This window comes from Mirounga angustirostris, unplaced genomic scaffold (assembly GCF_029215605.1).
Source record: "Mirounga angustirostris isolate CCGP_5_RB_7025 unplaced genomic scaffold, mMirAng1.0.hap1 SCAF_1, whole genome shotgun sequence".
NCBI classification, from domain to species: Eukaryota; Metazoa; Chordata; class Mammalia; order Carnivora; family Phocidae; genus Mirounga; species Mirounga angustirostris.
The window spans coordinates 129,639,462-129,661,361 of record NW_026991709.1 but is presented as its reverse complement, the minus strand read 5'-3'; the positions used below and the strand labels follow the sequence as shown (position 1 = coordinate 129,661,361).

At 36.7% G+C, this 21,900-nt stretch overlaps 1 protein-coding gene across 12 annotated transcripts in view; it reads left to right on the top strand.

The window, feature by feature from the left end:
- ANKRD28 (ankyrin repeat domain 28) overlaps window positions 1–21,900 on the top strand; it is a 200,861-nt gene that overhangs the window by 162,199 nt on the left and 16,762 nt on the right. For all 12 annotated transcript variants that reach the window (XM_045903839.3, XM_045903837.3, XM_054504424.2 and 9 more), the window contains 11 exons: window positions 1,053–1,135; window positions 1,713–1,776; window positions 3,437–3,505; window positions 5,773–5,913; window positions 12,153–12,264; window positions 13,208–13,234; window positions 13,650–13,724; window positions 16,707–16,908; window positions 20,247–20,334; window positions 20,577–20,694; window positions 21,457–21,676. In XM_045903839.3, coding sequence (XP_045759795.1) covers window positions 1,053–1,135; window positions 1,713–1,776; window positions 3,437–3,505; window positions 5,773–5,913; window positions 12,153–12,264; window positions 13,208–13,234; window positions 13,650–13,724; window positions 16,707–16,908; window positions 20,247–20,334; window positions 20,577–20,694; window positions 21,457–21,676 — 1,199 coding nt within the window. The remainder of the gene's footprint in view (window positions 1–1,052; window positions 1,136–1,712; window positions 1,777–3,436; window positions 3,506–5,772; window positions 5,914–12,152; window positions 12,265–13,207; window positions 13,235–13,649; window positions 13,725–16,706; window positions 16,909–20,246; window positions 20,335–20,576; window positions 20,695–21,456; window positions 21,677–21,900) is intronic.

Sequence of the window (21,900 nt, the reverse complement as noted above, 5' to 3'; positions counted from 1 at the left end):
GTAAGCCAGTGTAGTATATTCTTATATTTTTTTTAACCCCAGTGAATTCTAAATTATGAATAATACACAGTTTTAGTCAGAGCTTTTCACTGTTGTGATCTATTTATTAAAAGTAAATAAAAGACCCAAAAATGTTTATATACTGAATGCTTTTCTTTTTCATTCAAATAAGACTATCTGTAGATTTTTTGCCTCCTGCTTTGGTCAAAACAGCTCACTTTGTCTATTTTATGTATTAAAGTTTCTCTGTAAAGATTTTGTTTGAAAGATGGATTCTCCTGCGTGCTCTGCAGAAGTAAACACCCTACTTAATTTGACGGTTATCATTCCTATGTGTGTCTTTCTATTTTTATTACATTTTATTACATTTATTATATATATTCATTAACTTGTTTTAAACCTTTTAAACTTTCTGTAAATGTGATGCTACTGTATACTTTTTTGCAGCCTCTTTGATTTAGCCATGTAGATAAAGATTTGGACTTTTTCCACATCTCTACAAATACCTGTAGTTCATTTTATAAAATTTAATTTTGTGTAAAGGTTTCATAGTTTATTCATTCTACTTATTTGCAAACATAAGTTGCTTCCAATTTTACAAAATTTCCTGCAGTGAGCATTCTTGAACATTTTGTGTTGTGGTAATGATTCTCACTGGCGAGGCGTGGGGCGGGGAATGGATTTCACACCCTAGGCAAATGTCCAGAGACATTTTTGGTTGTCATGCTTTGGGAGGAGGGTGTTACTGGCATCTGGTTTGGATAGAGCCCAGGGGCACTGCTGAACATCCTGCATGCACAGGGAAGCCGCCCCGCCCCCAATAAAGTCCATCATGACAATAGTGCCAAGGTTGAAAAATTCTCCTGGAGGAAAACTGCTGGATAATACATAAGCTATGGTCACCTTCAGCCTTTTGCCAAATTGCTCTCCAAAATGTTAAAGGTTTTGACTCATCTAATTATCTTTCCACTTCAGCTAGTTTCTTTGTAATTTATTCAAATGATTGTATTATTCTTGATTGTAATGCAGTTACTGTCCTGCTTATACTTCAGGCGTGGCATACATGGAATGTTCCCCCTCCATTTGGCAGCCTTAAGTGGTTTTTCAGATTGCTGCAGGAAACTTCTTTCTTCTGGTAAGTGGAACCATTGTAGACTGAGTCTTCTTTTTTTGTTTCCCCAAAGCCTCCCACATTTTAATACAATCTCTTTATCCTGTTTTTCCAAAATCACTTGTAGATATGTCCCAAGTGTGAATCATTTATTAAGTCCTCTTAGAAGATGTTGGGTCTTTTTTAATTTTAAGATGCAGTTTTGGGGTGCCTGGGTGGCTCAGTCGTTAAGCATCTGCCTTCAGCTCAGGTCATGATCCCAGGGTCCTGGGATGGAGCCCCACATTGGGCTTCCTGCTCAGTGGGAAGCCTGCTTCTCCTCCTACTCCCCCTGCTTGTGTTCCCTCTCCGCTGTATCTCTCTCTGTCAAATAAATAAAATCTTTTTTTTTTTTTAAGCAGTTTTATCTTCAAATCTGGGAAAGATTTTATTTTTCCAGGATTTCCTTCCTTATTATCTACTTTGAATAATTTTGTGCCTGTTTGTAATTCAGTTTTGTTTGAAATTGGGGGGCATGTGATACTTGACATTTCTTGACATAGTACTTTTAAAGTGAAGTAACTTACCTATGATACTATATAAGATGTGTTCGTTCTTGCAGGATTTGATATAGATACCCCAGATGATTTTGGCAGGACCTGTCTACACGCAGCTGCAGCTGGAGGGTATGTTAACAAAATTTTTACTTTTTTAAGAAGAAGGTAGCTGGTCATGTCAGTTTTTCTTTTATCTTAGTTTCTCTTTATTAGTTCTGGGCTGCCTCAAAATAGAAAACAAACCGTAATAGGAGTGGTTTGGGAGAAGAAAGTCCAGAGTAGTAGAAATTGCTTTTTCTAAATCCTCTTCCACCTAAGTCATAAATTATGAGTGGGAGGAGAGATGGAACAAAACTGTAAAAGGAAGCATTGTGGGGGAGGTGGAGCAAAACTGTAAAAGGAAGTATTGCTTTTTATGAGAGAAAATTATTTCTGGGTAAATGAAAGGAATATATGTCCTCAAATGAGAGCAACAAAACATTAGGGATGTTCTGAGTAATACTAATGTTCTTTGAGAAGGTGTTTAGGGTTTTTTCATCATAATTTTAGGGGGAAAAAATGTCGATGGCTTGTTTATGTCTTGTGTCTACTCAGAACCAATATCTAGGAAAAAGAAAATTTTTGAGATTGAAAAATTTTGGACAGTTTTAAATACTGCTGCTAGGGTAGGCTCTTGGTTTGAATAAACAACAACCGTCAGTTAAAACTTGTGGTCTCTGAAGCATGCTGCTAATCTAATGTTTCTGATCAGTTAGATCCTAAATCTAAAATAAGCCATTTAATTCATGGTGACTTATCAAAAACATCATTTGCAAGAATTTTATTACTAATAATCATTCTTTAAAAATTCCCAGTGGTTTCAGAGGACAAGTATACTGAATCAAGACTCCAACTAGGCCAGTCTCAGATGCAAAGATGGATTGTGAACATATGACTGGGTCCTCTTGTTCTTCCAAGGTCACCAAAGAACCTTCCAGTTAAAACCTAGCTTCCATATTACTGGCCTCCAGAGGGAGGGACAAAAGATAGCACAACTATCTGATCACGTGGCAGTCACAGTTTCTAGTGTAACATAGTAATAATGTTCAGGTTTTTTAAAATTAAACTACAGAAAGACCCATGCATGTACCGTACTCTCCTATAATTTTAACTAAGGATACATCTAAGCAATTATAGTATAAAAGATAAGGGAAAGCAAATTGGAACATTTTTCAGGTTTGATTTTTTTAACCCATTTTCTTTTAATTTAGTATTAAAAACCATTTAAATTTAAACCATTCTATTAAAAGCCTGTTGTTTGAGGTTTGTTTTAAAGGTTCCTAAAAACTCTTAGGAAGTCTTTTTTTTTTTTTTTTTTTTTTTTAAAGATTTTATTTATTTGAGATAGAGCGTGAGCATTAAGGGGGCCAGGGGCAGGAAGGGGGAGGGAGAAGCAGACTCCCCACTGAGCAGGGAGCCCAAGGACTCGGGCTGGATCCCAGGACCCATGAGATCATGACCTGAGCCTAAGGCAGCCACTTAACCAGCTCTCAGGAACTCTTTTACAAATGTGAACTTTCTTTTAAATAGTGACATGACTCATTTGTTATTTCCTAGCAACATGCCAAAATGTATATATATATATAAATTCTTAAAATATATGATGAATTTTAATGTTTTATTTTTTATAAAACATAAATCATGTCATTTTATTCACTTTGTCTTCATTTGAAAACATGCTTTGATACTTACTTAAACTACCAATTTTGTTAAGAAATTATTGACAATTAAGTCTGTTTTCCCTGAAAAGGAATTTGGAGTGCCTAAACCTTCTGCTGAATACCGGTGCAGACTTCAACAAAAAGGACAAATTTGGGAGGTAGGCTGTGATGCCATTCCTCTATAGAACCTAATTAATGTTATTTACTTAATGACTTGCATGACGTTCTAAGTGGCTTCTGAGAATTAACAGTTCAGCATCTTTTGCATTGTGATCATGATTCACTGAGAGGCCTAAATAAGTCAGTAACTTCTAAATATTCATTTTTACCCACAGTTTTCTTCCACTTGGGCCCCTGCCACAGCCCCAGGCTGCCAGCCACAGCTTTACCTTAAAAGCACCTCTGTGTCTCTTGATATCATTCTTCCTCCTCCCATAATTATACCATGGAAATGTAAAACCCCATGGTGCCTCTGTTCCTTCAAGAAGAAACTCACAAGACCTAGAACTCAGCAGTACAGGTCTCCTTGCCCCCAAGTCATTTCATTGTCAGAGATTCTACTGCCCATATTTGGTTACAGAGCACTAGAAATAGGAAGGAAATAGGTAACAAATATATATATGAAATTTTTGTTCTTCCCTCCTATAACTCCCCACATATACATAAACACATAACAACACATCCATATACACCCCTTGGTATGACTGGTAGGAAAATACCTGTGAAGTGACAGAATCCCTTTGTAGTCTTTTAGCCAATCCTCATTCTCACTATGACTAGCATTTATGATAGCAGTACTTAAAGCCACCAGTATCTACTAAGTTACTTAGAGTAGGAATTGACCCAGCATGTGCTAAAACCATACAGGAAAGAATTGAAGGCAGTTTGAATTGGTTTACTATGGACTCTGAGAAACAAACTGAGGGTTCTAGAGGGGAGTGGGGTGGGGGGATGGGTTAGCCTGATGATGGGTATTAAAGAGGACACATTCTGCATGGAGCACTGGGTGTTATACGCAAACAATGAATCATGGAACACTACATCAAAAACTAATGATGTAATGTATGGTGATTAACATAACAATAATAAAAAATAATAAAAATAAAAAATAAAATAGAGGTGGCAATGTGAGCAAAATTGTGGGTCACGAGTTTGAGAATTACATCAAAGAGTATGACAAGAAAGGGTGTGTGTGTCAGAAGGAAATGTGTGGATGTATGTTCAGTGCATGTGATGGGGTCAGTGCAGAAGTAAACAGAATTATGTATGGTAGGGAATCAGAAATGCATATAAGAAAAAAAACTATTTGACCCCATAATTACTTTGAGGAATAGACTGCTCTCATAAGCCCACTAATAAAAGGAACTAATGACCTGCAAAATAAAAAATCACTTTGTTTGGCTTTGCAGTGCAATATTTTTATAGTTAATTGACTTTTATAATTGTACTTTAATCCATCTTATATTAGTTAATTTGTAGCACTTGAAGCATTTTTTACTACAAATAGCAGAGAAGGCTTCTGAAGCATATTCTGAGTTTAGAAGCTTGAAAGTAATTCAGGGTTAATTGTATTTCTTAAAATGCTGTTACTATACTATACTGTTATCCAATAAAGTAAAATAATGTTTTACTATCGTTTCACTAGGTAAATGTTTTAGAAAAAGTTATACCATGAAGACTCTAGACTGAATTTACTTTCACTTTTCTGTTTTCTTCTCCTCTTTTTTTTTTTTTTTTTTTTAAATGAAAAGTCATGGAATCATTACAGAGTTGAAATTCAAGGACAGGGACTCCTAATTTTAGTAACATTCTGTTGCAATTCAATAACTGGGATGAAAACGGCTGTAAATATTCAGTCTTTAGAAATTAAAAACTGTACTCTAACTCTTCTGAATAGTGACGAATCTTCAAAACTCTGCAATTTTTGCTTGAGAAACCCAATATCACTATGCAGCTTTACTGTATGGTTGGTAGAATAGGGCATTCTATTTAATGCTTCTATATTTCTCTTAACCTTTATTCCTCTCCTGAGACATGAATAGAAGCTTCTACCTCTGTACTATGAAACATTTTTATTAGTATAAGGGAAGCTTTGTTAAAATGGAAGTCTTACAAAGTTTCTGAGCAGAATATGAAGGTGTCTATAATTCACTCAGAAGACTAGAATTGTCACTGTGGGGGGACCGTGAAATAATTTAACTGTTTCTATCATAATTTCCTATTCTTAGAAGTTCTTTGCCACCTTGCTTTCTCCTCCTAGCTTTCTCTCCAGCCCTCCAGAAGACTTAGTATATGGTAGAAATCAATCTCAGGCTCACTGTAAATACAGTATTTGTAATTGGGTCGAGTAAGAGTCAGCTGTGCTCTTGTTTACTGGTATATGTCTCTGGCTTTTATTTTTCTTATATTAACTTGGGCACCAAAGATCTCCGCTGCATTATGCTGCTGCCAACTGCAATTACCAGTGCCTGTTTGCTCTTGTGGGATCAGGAGCAAGTGTGAATGACCTTGATGAAAGAGGATGCACACCCCTGCACTATGCAGCCACATCAGACACAGATGGCAAGTAAGTATCATGTGGTGAGAATGAAGGATTATTTCTATAAACCAACATTTTCCATGTTTTTATTGCAAATTTATATTTTCTTTTTATACTTTTTGTGCTCTTTTCTTGAGTCTCTAGTGTGGGAAATAAATTGGTTTCATAATTATTCCTAAATCATAGCTTACTACCTATTTCTGCTCAGCAACCTGCCTTATTGACTGATCTGGTAGAAGAAAGATAAAGACTTCTTCTTGTCCTCCCTGCCAAAAGCACATCTTAATATCACTTTCATGTTTTTTCCCTCTGACTTCTCAGAGGCAGCAGTCTTGAGTTTATCATAGGGAAAGGGACAGAGAAGAAATGTGGACGATGCCAATGGAGATGGGGCAGAGATTGGAACACCAGTATCCGTCAGAGGTAGAGAGTTTATATTTGTAAGAGATCCTTATAAATTGGTGCCCAAAAAGGGAATAATCAAACTGGCAGAATCTGGCACTTGTTGGTTCTAAATATTGCTTAAATAAGTAAATGAGATAATGGGATAATATTGGCTAAGAATGCCTGAATAACAAAAGAATAAGAGATGTGTAAATTATTTTTATAATTAATATTCACCCAAAGTTGATCAGAACCATTTATAGTACCTTAATATATATATAAATAAATTGATTGGAGACAGATCTTCAGTCTGTGGTATTCACCATGTGTCTGGGTCAGTTAAGAGCAAAAAGACCCTTAGGGAAAAAACAAAGAGTGGTTTGTAGGGGAGGATTTTATAAAATATACTTCAAGGAAGTTTTAATTAACAGAACTATTTCTTTGGTTTTTAATATTTGCTTTTTACCCTCAAAATAAAAAGCATAACTTGATATATATATATAATGTTAATTATAAATTCTGTAAGTAATATCAAAGCCATTTCTATCAGTAGCACTTTGTTATGTTGGATTTGTAGCTAAAACTCTAATGTCAAAAGCACCAGTAAAATCTACTTTTTGTTTACTAGAATAGACCACTTTGTACAATTTCATATGTACCCAGAATAGTTAGGTATAGATAGATTTTGGGAGAAGTTAAATTATTTGAAGTATGTTTTTATAGATAGTAGCTCTTTAAGGAAAATCTGTGGTAAAGACTTTGTAAATAAGAAAATATTTTGGTGGGGCTCTTGGGTGGCTCAGTTGATTAAGCATCTGCCTTCGGCTCAGGTCATGATCCCAGGAGCCTGGGATCAAGCCCCACATCGCAGTGGGCTCCCTGCACAGCAGAGAGCCTGCTTTTCCCTCTGCCTGCCTCTCCGCCTGTTTGTGCACTCTCTCTCTCTGGGTGTCAAATAAATAAAATCTTATTTTAAAAAATGTTGGTAAACTTGGGTAAGTAGATCATCCTCTGATGTATAAATTTTGTTAACTTCAGGATTTGATTTATAGATTTTCTTAAAATAGGTTATACCTAAAATGAGCATATCACCACCAGTAATCCTTTACCACTATTCCCACACACTAGTTATTAGGTGTCACTCAACGGGATCTACATAAATTCCACTGAGAGGTCACACACATAAACACACACACATGCTCATAGAGATTACCCAAGGTCCTCCTGCCCTTAGACAATTACATTAAACCTGAATTCTTAGGCAAAAATCAAGAGAATAATGATGTTCAACCCATACTGTTTGGGATTTGTGGTTTTGTTTTAAGCCCACCTACTTTTTTTGTAGAAGTGTATTAGTGCTAAAGTGATATAAATCAGTTCTCTCACCTAATATAAACTGTTTTGAGTAATAGGCTAGTGATATTTATTACTTAAACATTTAATTCTCAGTATCTACACAAAGCAGCCTGATGTACTAGAAAGAACATGAGCTTTGGGATCCAAAAGACCCAGTTTAAATCTTGGGGTTTCTATATTATACCCCTTTGAGCCTGAGCAGGTAATTGCCAAGCAAAACCTTTATCTGTAAAATTAGAAATGTACTTAGAATTGTGGGAAAAACTGATTATGTGTATAAAACAATCTAGCACTTTTTTTTTTCTTTAAGATTTACTTTAGAGAAAGAATGAGGGGAGGGGCAAATGGAGAGAATCTTCAAGCAGACTCCCCGCTGAACACGGAGTCCAACACAGGGCTGGATCTCATGATAAGATCATGACCTGAGCCGAAACCAGGAGTCGGATGCCTAACTGACCAGCCACCCAGGTGCCCCTCTAGCACTGTTTCTTAGAGCCTCTGTTTCTTTAAAGTATCAGAATCCCAGAGGTCCTGTCTAATGCCATCATTTATTGACTCAGTGATTTGTTCCTGAGAACTTTCTGGAAGCTATAAGTTACAGTAACCATTTTAGGATACCAGAGGCATCCTTTCAATAAATGATTGTTTTGGAGGCTTAAGTAGTAGCATTATAACATTGATAAAACATTTGGGCACCTGGGTGGCTCAGTTGGTTAAGCGTCTGACTCTTGATTTCGGCTCTGGTCATGATCTCAGGGTTGTGAGATCAAGCCCTGTGTGGGGCTTCATGCTGGGCATGGAGCCCACTTAAGATTCTCCTTTCCCTCTTTCTCTCCCCCCCCCCAAAAAAAACAAAAAAATGTTGATTTATTTTTCTAAGTTACACTGATTTAATTCCCAGGTATAAAAGTTAGATAATAAAAGAATCTGGCATGATACTTCTGGCAAAGCAAGTGTGAAATACTTTCTAAAGAAAGACACAAAATCCCCATAACTTCAAATTACTCTTATTCAGTAATGTGTATTTGTGGTTTGTTTTTTTAATGATCATTTACTAATCCCATGTCAGCATCCCCAGGGAAAGTTGTTTATATTTTGGAATTTTTGACACTCTGACATTGGTTTTCTGCTATTCCAGAGTGACATAAGTAATTATAACTCGCTCTTCTGCTCTCTTCTGCCTTGCGTCCCTCGGTCTTCACTTTGAGTAAATGTTGGAAAAATACATGAAATCTTTCCTGACTCATTCTACTTACTCTTCTAGTGACTCCCATTATTCTAGTGCCTGCATTCTTTTTTTTTTTCAATGAATTTATTTATTTTAGAGAGCACGAGCGGGAGGGGCAGAGGGAGAGGGAGAGAGAATCTTAAGCAGACTCTGTGCTGAGCACGGAGCCCACTGTGGGGCTCCATCTCATGACCATGGATCATGACCTGAGCCAAAACCAAGAGTTAGATGCTTAACTAACTGCACTACTCAGGCACCCTGGTGCCTGCATTCTTCATAAACAGTCATGACTCAAATACATAGTCACAAGAAACATGTTTAATGTGTTAAATATTAATAAACAAAATTTTCTTTGCCAGTTCAAAAGAAATAGGGCTGGCTTTGAGCAAGATGGTTAAGGATCTCCTCCATACCCATGTGTGTGTATAAGAGGAGAAGACTGGGTGTTTTGGTTTTTTTTTTTTGATTATACATAAAGAAGAAATCCTTCTCATGCCTATTCTCCTAAGATAACCACCATTAATATGACTATTTCTGTATGTGTATGTAGATCATTTCATGTCAGTCATAGCCTAATCAATTAGTCTAATCAAAGTTAAAGACTTGGTATATGCTTTTCCATAGCCTTTTCTATGTTCATATAATTGTATATATAAATGTGTTTATGAGTATATATCCACTTTTATGATGATAGTTGGCATTTTTCACAAAAATGGGATTATGTTTTGACTTCTAATAGCATCGTATATTTTTGTCTGTTTTGAACTTGATATAAATGGAATCATACAGGGTTTTTTTGTTTGTTTTTTTAAAGATATATTTTATTTCTTTCTTTTTAAAGATTTTACTTATTTATTTGTCAGAGAGAAAGCATGAGCACAAGCAGGGGGAGCGGCAGGCAGAGGGAGAAGCAGGCTCCCTGCTCAGCAAGGAGCCCGACGTGGGGCTCATTCCCAGGACTCTGGGATCATGACCTGATAATGCTTTATCTCACAAAGTAGTTATGAAAGTTGATACTGCTTAGCAAAATCTGAAAGGCAGGCCAATAGAAGGAATTTTATCATTTCAAAGTAACTCTTAGTCTTTGTTTTGTTACAGGAGACCAATTATCTGAGTAATGTGAATGTAAAAAAATAATATGATTTGATAAAACTACTGCATGTGTAACACTTGAATTATTTGAACCCATTTAATGCTGTATGTGTGGATAGTCATTATAAATGCATTGAGATGTGCTCTTACTTTAGAAAGTAAACATGAACTTACCTACTTGCTTTGCTTTCCTTAAATATATCTTTTTTCAGTACTCATGTATCAGCAAGTTATCTTAAAATAGTTTGTTCCACTGATAGAATCTGCCTTATACTCAGGTCTCAGGGCAGTTGGAGAACTCTTTCTGCTTTATCTCTCTTATCTAGAGAACTTGATTAAAGATAAAAAAGATATGCCCTTGGGTGACATATTTGTGCATATAAAGCAATGGGACTGTCCTCCAGCCCTGCAGGTCTTTTATGAATTCCAGTGAGCCCTGACCTCTGAGTTGGACACCTAGGAAAGAAAACTGGACACAAACAGTTTATACACTGTCTGGAACACTTTCTATAGGGCCCTCAGAGCTAGTTTATGAACAACAAAAAACACCAGTCTTGTTACTTTAGAGTCAGATTTGGGTTTTTTTAATCATAGTGACCCAGTTCACCATGTTTGATTAATAATTTTAGCTCTACGTAAGTATCAAAATCCCACTTAAATGGACATTTGCTACCATTTGAGGATATTATAATATAGATTCTGCAAGTAATTACTAAGAGATCTAAAGGATTTTAAGCAATTCAGCATTAAAGAAATAAGTGTTGGGGGCGCCTGGGTGGCTCAGTCGGTTGAGCGTCTGCCTTCGGCTCGGGTCATGATCCCAGTGTCCTGGGATCGAGCCCCGCGTCAGGCTCCCTGCTCGGCGGGAAGCCTGCTTCTCCCTCTCCCTCTGCCTGCCGTTCTGCCTGTTTGTGTACTTGCTCTCTCTCTGTCAAATAAAATCTTTAAAAAAAAAAAAGAAAGAAAGAAATGTGTTGGCATTGAAAAGAATGGCCTTTATAGGTAGGTAGATGATAGATAGCTAGCATATAGATATATAAATGATATAGTTATCCTTGCTATAGTTACTGAAAGAGCCGTTACATTGCTTTAGAGTTCTTTTTTGTTTGTTTTATATAACTTCAGTATGCTTTGGAAACTTGAATTTTTTTTTTACAGTCTTTTTTTAAATTCCAGTATAGTTAACATCAGTGTGATAATAGTTTCAAGTATGCAATATAGTGATTCAACAATTCCATACATCACCCAGTGCTCATCACAACAAGTGCACTCCTTAAGGAAACTTGAATTTTTAACAAGGAGTATTATAAATTTATAAAATTATAAATTTCCCCCCCAGCAGTTGGAATTAATATTTAGTTAGACATACTACAACATTAGACAAATTACAAATAGAACGCCATCTATCAAATGAATAAACAGAGGCCATTTTACCATAAAGATGAAATGATTTGTATGCTCAAGATCACTGGTATCAGACTAGTTCTACAGACAGACTTTTAATTTCAAATGCAGTGCTCTTTTTTTGCTACATTAACAATAAAATGTATGAAAATTATAACAAATCATGAACTGTATAGTACCTTTAAAAATTATTTTTCTAATGTTTTGATAGCACAGGAATGAAGTAAATCTACCATGGGAGGATCTTTCTTGTTACCTACATACGACTTTACACTGTTTACACCCTTCTCAGTCCTCTGATTCAAGATCATTGAATTCTGACCTTGAGATTATCCTGAGATTTTTTTTTATATCCTTTCTTCAGCTTCCTAATGAGCTACTACACTCACTATGTGTTCCAGATACGTCAGCCGTAATATTGCCAACATTGGATGCTCACCACCACAGTTTAATCCTGTCAGATATTGTTTGAGTGGGATAGGTGGTGCCATACATAGTGACTGTGTAAAAGACAGCCAGCCCTCAGGTATACTGAGCTTGTTGACAGACGTTGGAGATCGTCACTTTGAATGAAGGATATTCTCTTAATGAACGTTTCACTTGTATTCTTATGATAGTTACAGTTAATGTCATTTAAATGACAAATTTATATAGTGTAGATTTATTTATAATTTTTACATTATCAAGAAAAAGAAGAATTGCAAGAAATTGTAAGAAAACTTGTCAGTTTTTAGTTTCAGGCTGTCTTTATCATTGGTTAAAATGCAGGATTTAGAATTTTGAATGTTATTACTATATATAGGTGCCTGGAATACTTATTACGAAATGATGCAAATCCAGGGATCCGTGACAAGCAAGGATACAATGCAGTTCATTATTCAGCTGCTTATGGTCACCGTCTATGTCTTCAGCTGGTAAGATTCGTGAATTGTTGTGGAAAGACTAATGTGATTTTATATTCTAATAACATAATGAAAATGAGAATAAATGAGTCAAGAAACAAACTCTATCGCTTTTTAGTATTTTTAGAGCCAATATCTTACATTCATACTTGCCTCAGTAAGATATCTCTCATTCCCTTTTCCCTTTCAAAAAGAAAAGAGAAAGGAGAAAATTAGATCTCTAGAGAGGGCTACTTATGTCCTTCCCTTATACTACCCCATGTTGATGTAGCATTTCTTTTCCTTTTCCTTTAAATAAATGTTTTCCAGAAATTTCTAAAGAACTGTAACCATGTCTTGTGTGAGAAATGTCCCTGTGAGAGGAGGGTTTTTTCCATATATTTAGAGATTTCTGAAAGGCCCATTCTTTTTACAGTCCCTCCTGATAGAGGGGAGACAGTACTTCTGCAAAGGAACTTTTTATTTCAACTGTGATCTCATTCTTGAATATACACGCCGTTCACCCCACTTGGCCAAACCAAAGAGAAAGCAAGAGATAAGTGAAAAGATTCTCAAGTGTGTAACAGATGCTTCAAGTTAAAAGTCTCTTTCTTTAGACTTACCTTATAAGTTATATTAAACTTTGCTTCCCTTCAGGGGAGAGTGGGTATTAAAGATAGAAAAAGCAGGTTGACGTATTTAATATAGTACTTAAAACCCTGCTATCAGAAGTAAATATTTCCTTAGGTTATTATGGTGTCTTATACACTAAAATCTTAGACCCATGAATATAGATTTGTGGTCTATTATATTGTACACTTGTTTATTTAAAAGACTTAATTTTTGGAGGCAAAGGGAGCCCAAGTTCAGAATAGAATTTAACAAAGACTTGTGTAAATAGAGACGTGTAGCATTTAGCTCTAAAATATATGAATACTTTTTAAGCTAAATATTCTTACTTTAAATTTTATTTCAGATTGCAAGTGAAACTCCTTTAGATGTTGTAAGTAATAATCAGTTTTCCCCCTATTCAGAGTATTATAATTTATTTGCTCTCACTAGAAGCCTGTTTTACATATTCCTGAGAACAAAGACAGAGACAGAAATCATGTATTTAGGGGTTGGGGCTGGGGTGGGTGGTTCTTACTTGTGGTGAGTAAATAGCATTTCCCTCAAGCTAGTTTATAGCCCTACCTCAGAGCTCTTACTCTGGGGTCCTCACTACCCTTTCATGATAATCTGTTGTATAAGCTTGCTGAGTGGAATTTTCATAATATAATGGTCTGAGATTTTAAAATTCATATTTAAATATCAATTTTTACTCTAAAATGGATTTAAACTTGGGGGGGGGGCAGGAGTGACTGCTATAATATATCTAAAAGTACCATTTCTGACATTTCACATACTTTTCTTTACAGTTAATGGAAACCTCCGGGACAGACATGCTGAGTGATTCAGATAACAGAGCAACAATAAGCCCCTTACATCTGGCCGTGAGTACTGCCGTTAGAGCCAGCTTGGTGGCTGGTTTACTGAAAATACCTCCCATCTGATTGTTTGACGCCAACTAGTACCCAGTAACTTTGGGGCCATGTATGATGATCAAGAAATTAAATTTTCAACAACTTTTTTAATTCAGAGACTTGTTATGTTTTGTTTAAAAAATAAACAGTGGTCTTTGGGTTTCTCCCAAAGCCTACTCTAAGAGAGAGTTTACCTGTGATGTGAATTTTAAAATGCACTGCCCTGATGGAATGGCTTCTAACTTGCTGAGCAGAACTGTATTTTCTGCTGTATTTCTACAACTTTTTGATCTTAGAGCACTAAGTGTGTGTTCACTGGTCCTTCAGTTGCTCTTGCCATAGAATTTGGCCCTATGATTTGTAATGCCCCTTCTAGCTTAAGATGCCTCTAATTTTTTTCTCGTAATGTCAGTCACTAAGAGGAGAAGGTTAGTGAAGTATAACAGTTCTTTAAATCAGATGTGGGAATGAATTACTTTAGGAAATTTCAAGCAGGGCCCAGTCTTGTTCTTTTTGTGCTGAAAGAAGAGTCTGTTTTTGGAACAGAGCGTATTAACAGTTGTTGGGGGTGAGAGGAAGACTGAGAATCAGGAGACTTGGATACAGTCACTAGCTGTTTGGGAGATTTCTGGTTTTACGTATAGTAAAATGTTTATAAGGGTATATACTTAAGTTAATGAGGATCACTACAAGTTCACTGATCGCTTTGTTTCTTCTCATGTATGCTATTATTTTTTTTATAATTTTCTCCTTGCATATTTTCTAACACTGACGCATCTGCATTGAATTTTCTGCACCTTTCTCCCTGCTAGTACTTCCTACCATTTTCTGAATAACTGAGGAGGTATGCTGCATCTTCCTGCTTCCTTGCCCTTTGGGTCTCTGGAAATACTATATGCTCTCCCAGACTTGCAGAGTAAATAAGTCACCTGAAAGGGCAAAACAAGCATGGAGAAAAGAGCTATTTTACTGTTGGTGGCAAGAAATGAAGTCTGAGCAGATGACTAGGCAGTTCTTCTTACGTCATCACCATTATTCTTATACTAGCACTGCCATTTCCTAAGCACTTACTAGGTGCCAGACAAAGCACTTTGCCAAGTTTTTTTTTTTTTACTAGTTTTTTTACTTCATGGCTATTATGTATAGTGGTGCTATATATGAACATGCTGTGCTGAATAGTGTTTTTAAGCTGAAATGGAAACAATTTTTAATTTAGTAATTAGGCTTAGTGAACTGTGATTATACCACCACTTTTCATGTTTTATATCTGTTCCTAGGAGGTTTTCAAAAATTAACTTGAAGTGATTTTTTTTTTTCCCTTCCAAACTCTCCCAATCCGGGACACCTTGATGCTATGAAAACACACCAGCTTGAGGTCTTGGTTCTTGTCTTTGCACATAGTACGTGTACAAATTCCTTGTCTCCGTCTTATACAGGGACATCATGAGGGGAACACCTCTCTGGCAAATCATCATGGCTTCTTGTCATCCTTATTTTGTCTCTTCTTGTTGTATACTATCTTCTGCACACATTGTGTTTCTTAAAGTTCTTTCTGCTAGTAGCATAATTTCATTGACCCAGTATTGAGGAACAAGATTAAATATGACCCTAGGACAGTAGAGTTCCTTAATCTCCAGTTACTTTAATCTTTGAGGTAGTTGAGAATCTCTAGGTAGTCAGAAACATCAAAGAGATCAGTAAGGCCCAGAGCAACTTTACATCTTCCTGGTACTTTCTGACATTTTCTGCAAGAAATAACTTTACAGCCCTTTGCTGCAGTGTGGGGTCTTCTTCTAGCTATGTATCTTTTTTTTCAGATTTAGCTCAAATCTGGTAGACTTACATTTTTCAATTCCCAGTGAAACCTTCACATGTGGTAACAAACTGCTAAGCTGTAGTTCTGAATGGTATCAGTAATGATGTATGGAAGTCCTTTAGCTACAAAATGGTAATATGAGTGAACTAGAGAGAACATTCCCTGTGTGCTGCTACTGGGTCTTGTTAATTGCTTTATGTCTTGCTCAGCATCTAGTCCAACGAGAATAATAGATGTTCAGTTGAGATGTTGGTTTTTGATATGAATTACGTGGAAAGCCTCTTCATCAGACTGTGGTAAAGAAGGGGACTTCAGGGCGCCTGGGTGGCTCAGTTGGTTAAGCGACTGCCTTCGGCTCAGGTTATGATCCTGGAGTCCCGGGATCGAGTCCCGCATCGGGCTCCCTGCTCGGCAGGGAGTCTCCTTCTCCCTCTGACCCTCCCCCTCTCATGCTCGCTCTCTCTCTCTCAAATAAATAAATAAAATCTTTAAAAAAAAAAAGGTGGGGGGGACTTCAGTCTGACAAACCTTTACACATTCATCCTCTATTGTATAGCTAGTACCGGGCACATGGCAGTTATTCAGGCCAGGCTCAGTGTTAAGTATTTTTGTGCTAAAAGAAATGTTTATTTTTTAGATACAGCATGTTATGAAGTAAGGATAGTCATTTCAGTTTGAGAAATCAGAAGACTCAAAAACTAATTAACTTTAGTTGCTGGCTATCTCTATAATTTAAGTATAGTAAAATTTTATCAGGGAGTTAAGCAGAGCACTGAACTGTAATTAATAGCACAGGCTCTGCAGTCATAGACTTAGAATGAAAATTTAACTGAATCTATGTTACACATTCATTGAATGCCAGGAACCAGACCATTGTATGCTAGTGATAAAATCACCTGTCATTTGAACATTTATTCTCTGCAGAATACCCATTCTCTAACACCGTAGCCTACTATTTAGTTATTAGAAAAATTTATACTTAACTTTTCTGAACTCTCAACATGCAAGTTTTAGATTATCTCAAATATAATAATAATGCGAAGACAAGTTTTATTACTTCCTTTATGTTTTCTAAGGTATCTGAGAAGTGAGTCTAAATATGTACTTTTTTAATTTATATTTTTATTTATTCCTAGGCCTATCATGGTCACCATCAAGCACTAGAAGTGTTGGTACAGTCTTTGTTAGATCTTGATGTGAGAAATAGTAGTGGAAGAACACCCTTAGATCTTGCAGCATTTAAGGGCCATGTTGAATGTGTGGATGTACTCATTAATCAGGGAGCCTCAATTTTAGTAAAAGACTACATTTTGAAGAGAACACCTATACATGCTGCAGGTATGTAAAAAATGATGCATGATTTTAGTTACCACTTTGTCTAATACTCTTTTCTTTTCCAATTTTTTGTGTGTTGTACTTCTGGTAATTATTTTAATAATGTTGACTTTAAACAGTTGAACGAGGCGTGCCTGGATGGCTCAGTTAAGCGGTTGACTCTTGATTTTTGGCTCAGATCATGATCTCAGGGTCCTGGAATCGAGCCCTATGGTAGGCTCTGTGCCCTGCGTGGAGTCGGCTTGTCCCTCTTCCTTTGCTCCTCCCTCCTTTCATGCACGTGCACTTGCTCTCAAGTAAATACATAAAATCTTAAAAAAATAAAAGGCCAAATTCTTCTTTCAAGGAAAAGCCAAGAGCAAGATTATGATTGCTTTAAAACACTATCTACCTTAGAAATTGGATTTATGTAGTAGTCTAACTTCTGAAGTACTTCATCAACAAAACAATGCAATATTTTTTACTTCTTTTTGATGGAAGTTATTTTGGATTGGTACGTGCTTTCATTTTACAGTTAGTGAACATTTTGGCTTATTGTACTAGGGTGCTGCTTTAAATTAAACATATATTCAGACAGGAGTTATAAAACACCTACCTTATGTAAGATCTACTCCATGGTGTGATTTTGTGATGTTGCAAATATGTGAAAATTCAAAATTATGTAACCATGTCATTGTATGACTTGGTACTGCTGTGTATCCCTAGCACATGTAGATTTACAACTCTCTATAGGAATTACTACAAGTCAGTATTCATTTTATTTTATTTTTTTTTGAAGATTTTATTTATTTATTTATTTGACAGAGACAGCAAGAGAGGGAACACAAGCAGAGAGAGTGGGAGAGGGAGAAGCAGGCTTCCCGCTGAGCAGGGAACCTGATGCAGAGCTCGATCCCAGGACACTGGGATCTTTACCTGAGCCAAACGCAGACACTTAACGACTGAGGCACCCAGGCGCCCCTGTATTCATTTTAAATAGCTAAGACTGGTACACTGGAAGAAATCCTAGCCAAGTATTTTTTTTTCACCCCCAGGAGGCCTCCTTTATATGATTAGATTCATTTCAGTTAGTCTGTTTTTATAGAGTGATTTTTAAGGACACATTTTAACATGGGTCTTGGACTTCACTTTTAGTCCTTTAGGAAACTTGCATTTTTGAAGACTCTAGGTTAAACACCCACTGTTGCTCCAAAGCAGCCTTTCAGAAACTGTCAGATATTCAAGCAGGGCTCAAAAACAGAAAAATTTATAAATGGGTTAAAATTCCTAATAAATGTGTATATATAAACTGCTATATGGTAATAATTAAGAAGTCAAAGTGCCGTCCTTTTCTATTATATTACTCTGAAAAAAAAAATGAAATTTATATACCATTCTGCAACTTGAAAAATTGTGTTGTAAGCACAGATCATTTGCAGAGCTGATTTAAAGCTTTCATGGAGTGGGCGCCTGGGTGGCTCAGTTGGTTAGGCGACTGCCTTCGGCTCAGGTCATGATCCTGGAGTCCCAGGATCGAGTCCCTCATCGGGCTCCCTGCTTGGCGGGGAGTCTGCTTCTCCCTCTCCCACTCCCCGTTTGTGTTCCCTCTCTCGCTGTGTCTTTCTCTGTCAATAAATAAAATCTTAAAAAAAAAAAAAAAAAAAAAGCTTTCATGGAGTGGTTTGCACTCTTAATTGATAAATATTGAACCAAGACACTAGCCAGTCCCTCAGAAGGGGCTAACCAATGTCAGATAGTCTATACATCCTATCCACTGAAAAAGCTGCAGGTTATTATTGGTGCCTACCTATTTAATAAATGCAAACCTGGTTCTATAGATGCCTTTCAAATGTGGAGATTGTTAGCACCTTATTCATAAGTCATGAAGAACACACTGATTTTTTTCCCAAGAGGGAACCAGTTTCCCCCCCAGCGATGTTATGCTTGATGTTTTAGGTACTGAACTTATAAAACACAAAACCCTTCAGGAGTTACTGTGTACTGAGTGCAAGTGAGTCCATTAAATAAGTGGCAGGCCAAACAATTTCCTTGATGCATCCCCAAGTGAGATGCTTCAATGACAGCTGTTAATGATTACAATGAGAGTTGTTGGCAGAGTATAGCATATAGATTGGAATGATCTTGTACCATAGTCTTAATTAATAACTATTAGAATTTAATATAGTTGTTAGAAGGTACTGTAGAATATTAGGGCACCTAGCTTGCTTTTATTAATTTGTCTTTTAATTAGGAAAAACAGTGATAGATACTCCTTTTTGCATCATTTATGTAAGTTATATGTTACTTTAAACTTCAAATTTTATTGTGTTATGGGAAGGTCCTGAATTTTGCAGAGGATTTAACTTACCTTAAAAGTTTACTGTTTTGGGGCGCGTAGGTGGCTCAGTCGGCTGAGCATCTGCCTTCGGCTCAGGTCATGATCCCAGGGTCCTAGGATCAAGCCCCACATCAGGCTCCCTGCTCAGCGGGGACCCTGCTTCTCCCTCTCCTACCCACTCATGCTATCTCTCACTATCTCTGTCTCTCTCTGTTCTCTCAAATAAATAAATAAAACCTTAAAAGCTTACTGTTTTCTTTAGGCTACTTCTATTTTATACCATTGCACATATTATGTGTTTGGACATATAAATGCAGTCTTTAGATAGACCATTTCTTCTTTTATTATATATGTATCAGTTGGAATTCTTTCATAGTACCCAGCTAAAAGGTGGCTTAAGTGACAAGTGTTTACCCTCTCACATAAAATGTTCAGAGGTAGAGTCAGCTCTGGGACTGATTGATGCAGCAGTGGTGTCCAAGCTCTCTATTCTCTTGCCTTCGCAGTCATGGCACAGAATGGCTACTGCTTCTTTACAGGATTCACATCAAAAATAAGGAAAAGAAGAAGGACTTGTCGTTATCAGAGATAAAAATATTTCCCAGAAGCCCTCAGACTTATTAGCATCTCAGTGGTCAGACTAGACCAGCACTCATCTTGAAACCAGTCATTGGCAAAGAATAGAGTTGTGATGGACTTGATCTAATCTCAATTTCATCCCTTGGCTGAAGGCAGGGTGCCTTCCCTTAATCACACTCCCACCACCAGAGTGCCAAATAAAATGAGCATTCTATTAGCAGGGCAGATGGTGAGGGATGGCTATGGCCATAATTTACCATGACGGATTTATATCTATTCAGTTTCACCAACAAAGGCAGTAGAAACCTTTGTATCTATATTTTTTCTTTGACTATTAAATTCATTGACACTGTCCCACAGTTAAACATCTAGAAAATGTGCCCTAAGATGGAAATTTTCTATTTTACCATTGTAATTACTGAAATTTTAAAATATCACTTTACAGCAACAAATGGTCATTCAGAGTGCTTGCGGCTACTAATAGGAAATGCAGAACCGCAGAATGCAGTAGACATTCAAGATGGAAATGGACAGTAAGTTTTAATAATTTTTGAATTATTTTTAAGATGTGTTAATCTTCATACTTCTGCCCTTATTTTAGTAAGTCTGTGATAGTATGTTAACTGAATAATATCAAGTATAGTTTTCTCATTTAAGTATACTTTAAAGTTGCATCACAAAAAGGCATGTTTAGAAAACAGGCCAGCACACTGTTTGTTTTTCATGGAGTGGAGTCTTAGGTGGTAACAATGAACCTATTCCTGTTGTTGCTCAGGACTCCTCTGATGCTGTCTGTTCTCAACGGGCACACGGACTGTGTTTACTCACTGCTGAACAAAGGAGCAAATGTAGATGCCAAAGATAAATGGGGAAGGACAGCATTGCATAGAGGGGTAAGCAAAAATATCCCCATTGCCTTTAATAAAAAATTTCTTAGGATCTCATTTTGCCTAAGACTGAACTAGGCTATGTTTTTTTTCTTCACCAAATTTTTACCAAATAGTTTTTGAATGCTAATTTTAAACAACTACAAAACACAACTTAATCGGGGCGCCTGGGTGGCTCAACAACCGAGCGTCTGCCTTTGGCTCAGGTCTTGATCCCGGAGTCCTGGGATCGAGCCCCGCATCGGGCTCCCTGCTCCACGGGAAGCCTGCTTCTCCCTCTCCCACTCCCCCTGCTTGTGTTCCCGCTCTCACTGTATCTCTCTCTGTCAAATAAATAAATAAAATCTTAAAAAAAAAAAACAACAACACACAACTTAATCTAGGAAACAGTGTTGGAACAAAATTTTAAAACCCCAAGACCTTGAGTAGAATTAATGTCCCATTTACTTTTTCTCATTATTATAACTATTTTCTTACACATTTTTGTCTTTTTCACCTTTGCAACCATTCACCTTTTTTGCCTTCATTGTTTTCACTGATTTATAAGTTCCTTTATTCCTGTTTTTCATGATACTTGTATTTTGACAAAGTTACTGCTGTACATGAATTTTTAAGCCAGTTCCAATAAAAATACTGAATTACTCAAAAAATGATAAATGCTTTGATTGATGGATAATTATGGGGAATACAGACTTTTAAAATTTTTTTAGTTGGCATATAGTACCCAAAATAATATATTCAACTACCTGCAAATACTTTTTCTTTCAGGCAGTTACAGGCCACGAAGAATGTGTAGATGCATTACTTCAACATGGTGCTAAGTGCTTATTTCGAGATAGCAGGGGCCGGACACCTATACACTTGTCAGCTGCCTGTGGACACATTGGTGTTCTGGGAGCCCTTTTGCAGTCAGCAGCATCCGTGGATGCAAATCCAGCCATAGCAGACAATCATGGATATACAGCACTTCACTGGGCCTGCTACAACGGTTGAGTATACAGATACAAATCTGCATTAAATGCCTGTTAATGTACCAAGCAGAGACAACAAACTGTAACACATTCTGATATTCATGAATATTTAATAGGCAACTATAAGATCAGTAGGAAGCATAAAAATGCTGTACTACGTAGTTGTAAGCTTACTCCTATCACTTGTCATGGTAAAGCCGAGGCACTAGTTTGTCAAAGATCTTTTGAAATAAACTATCAT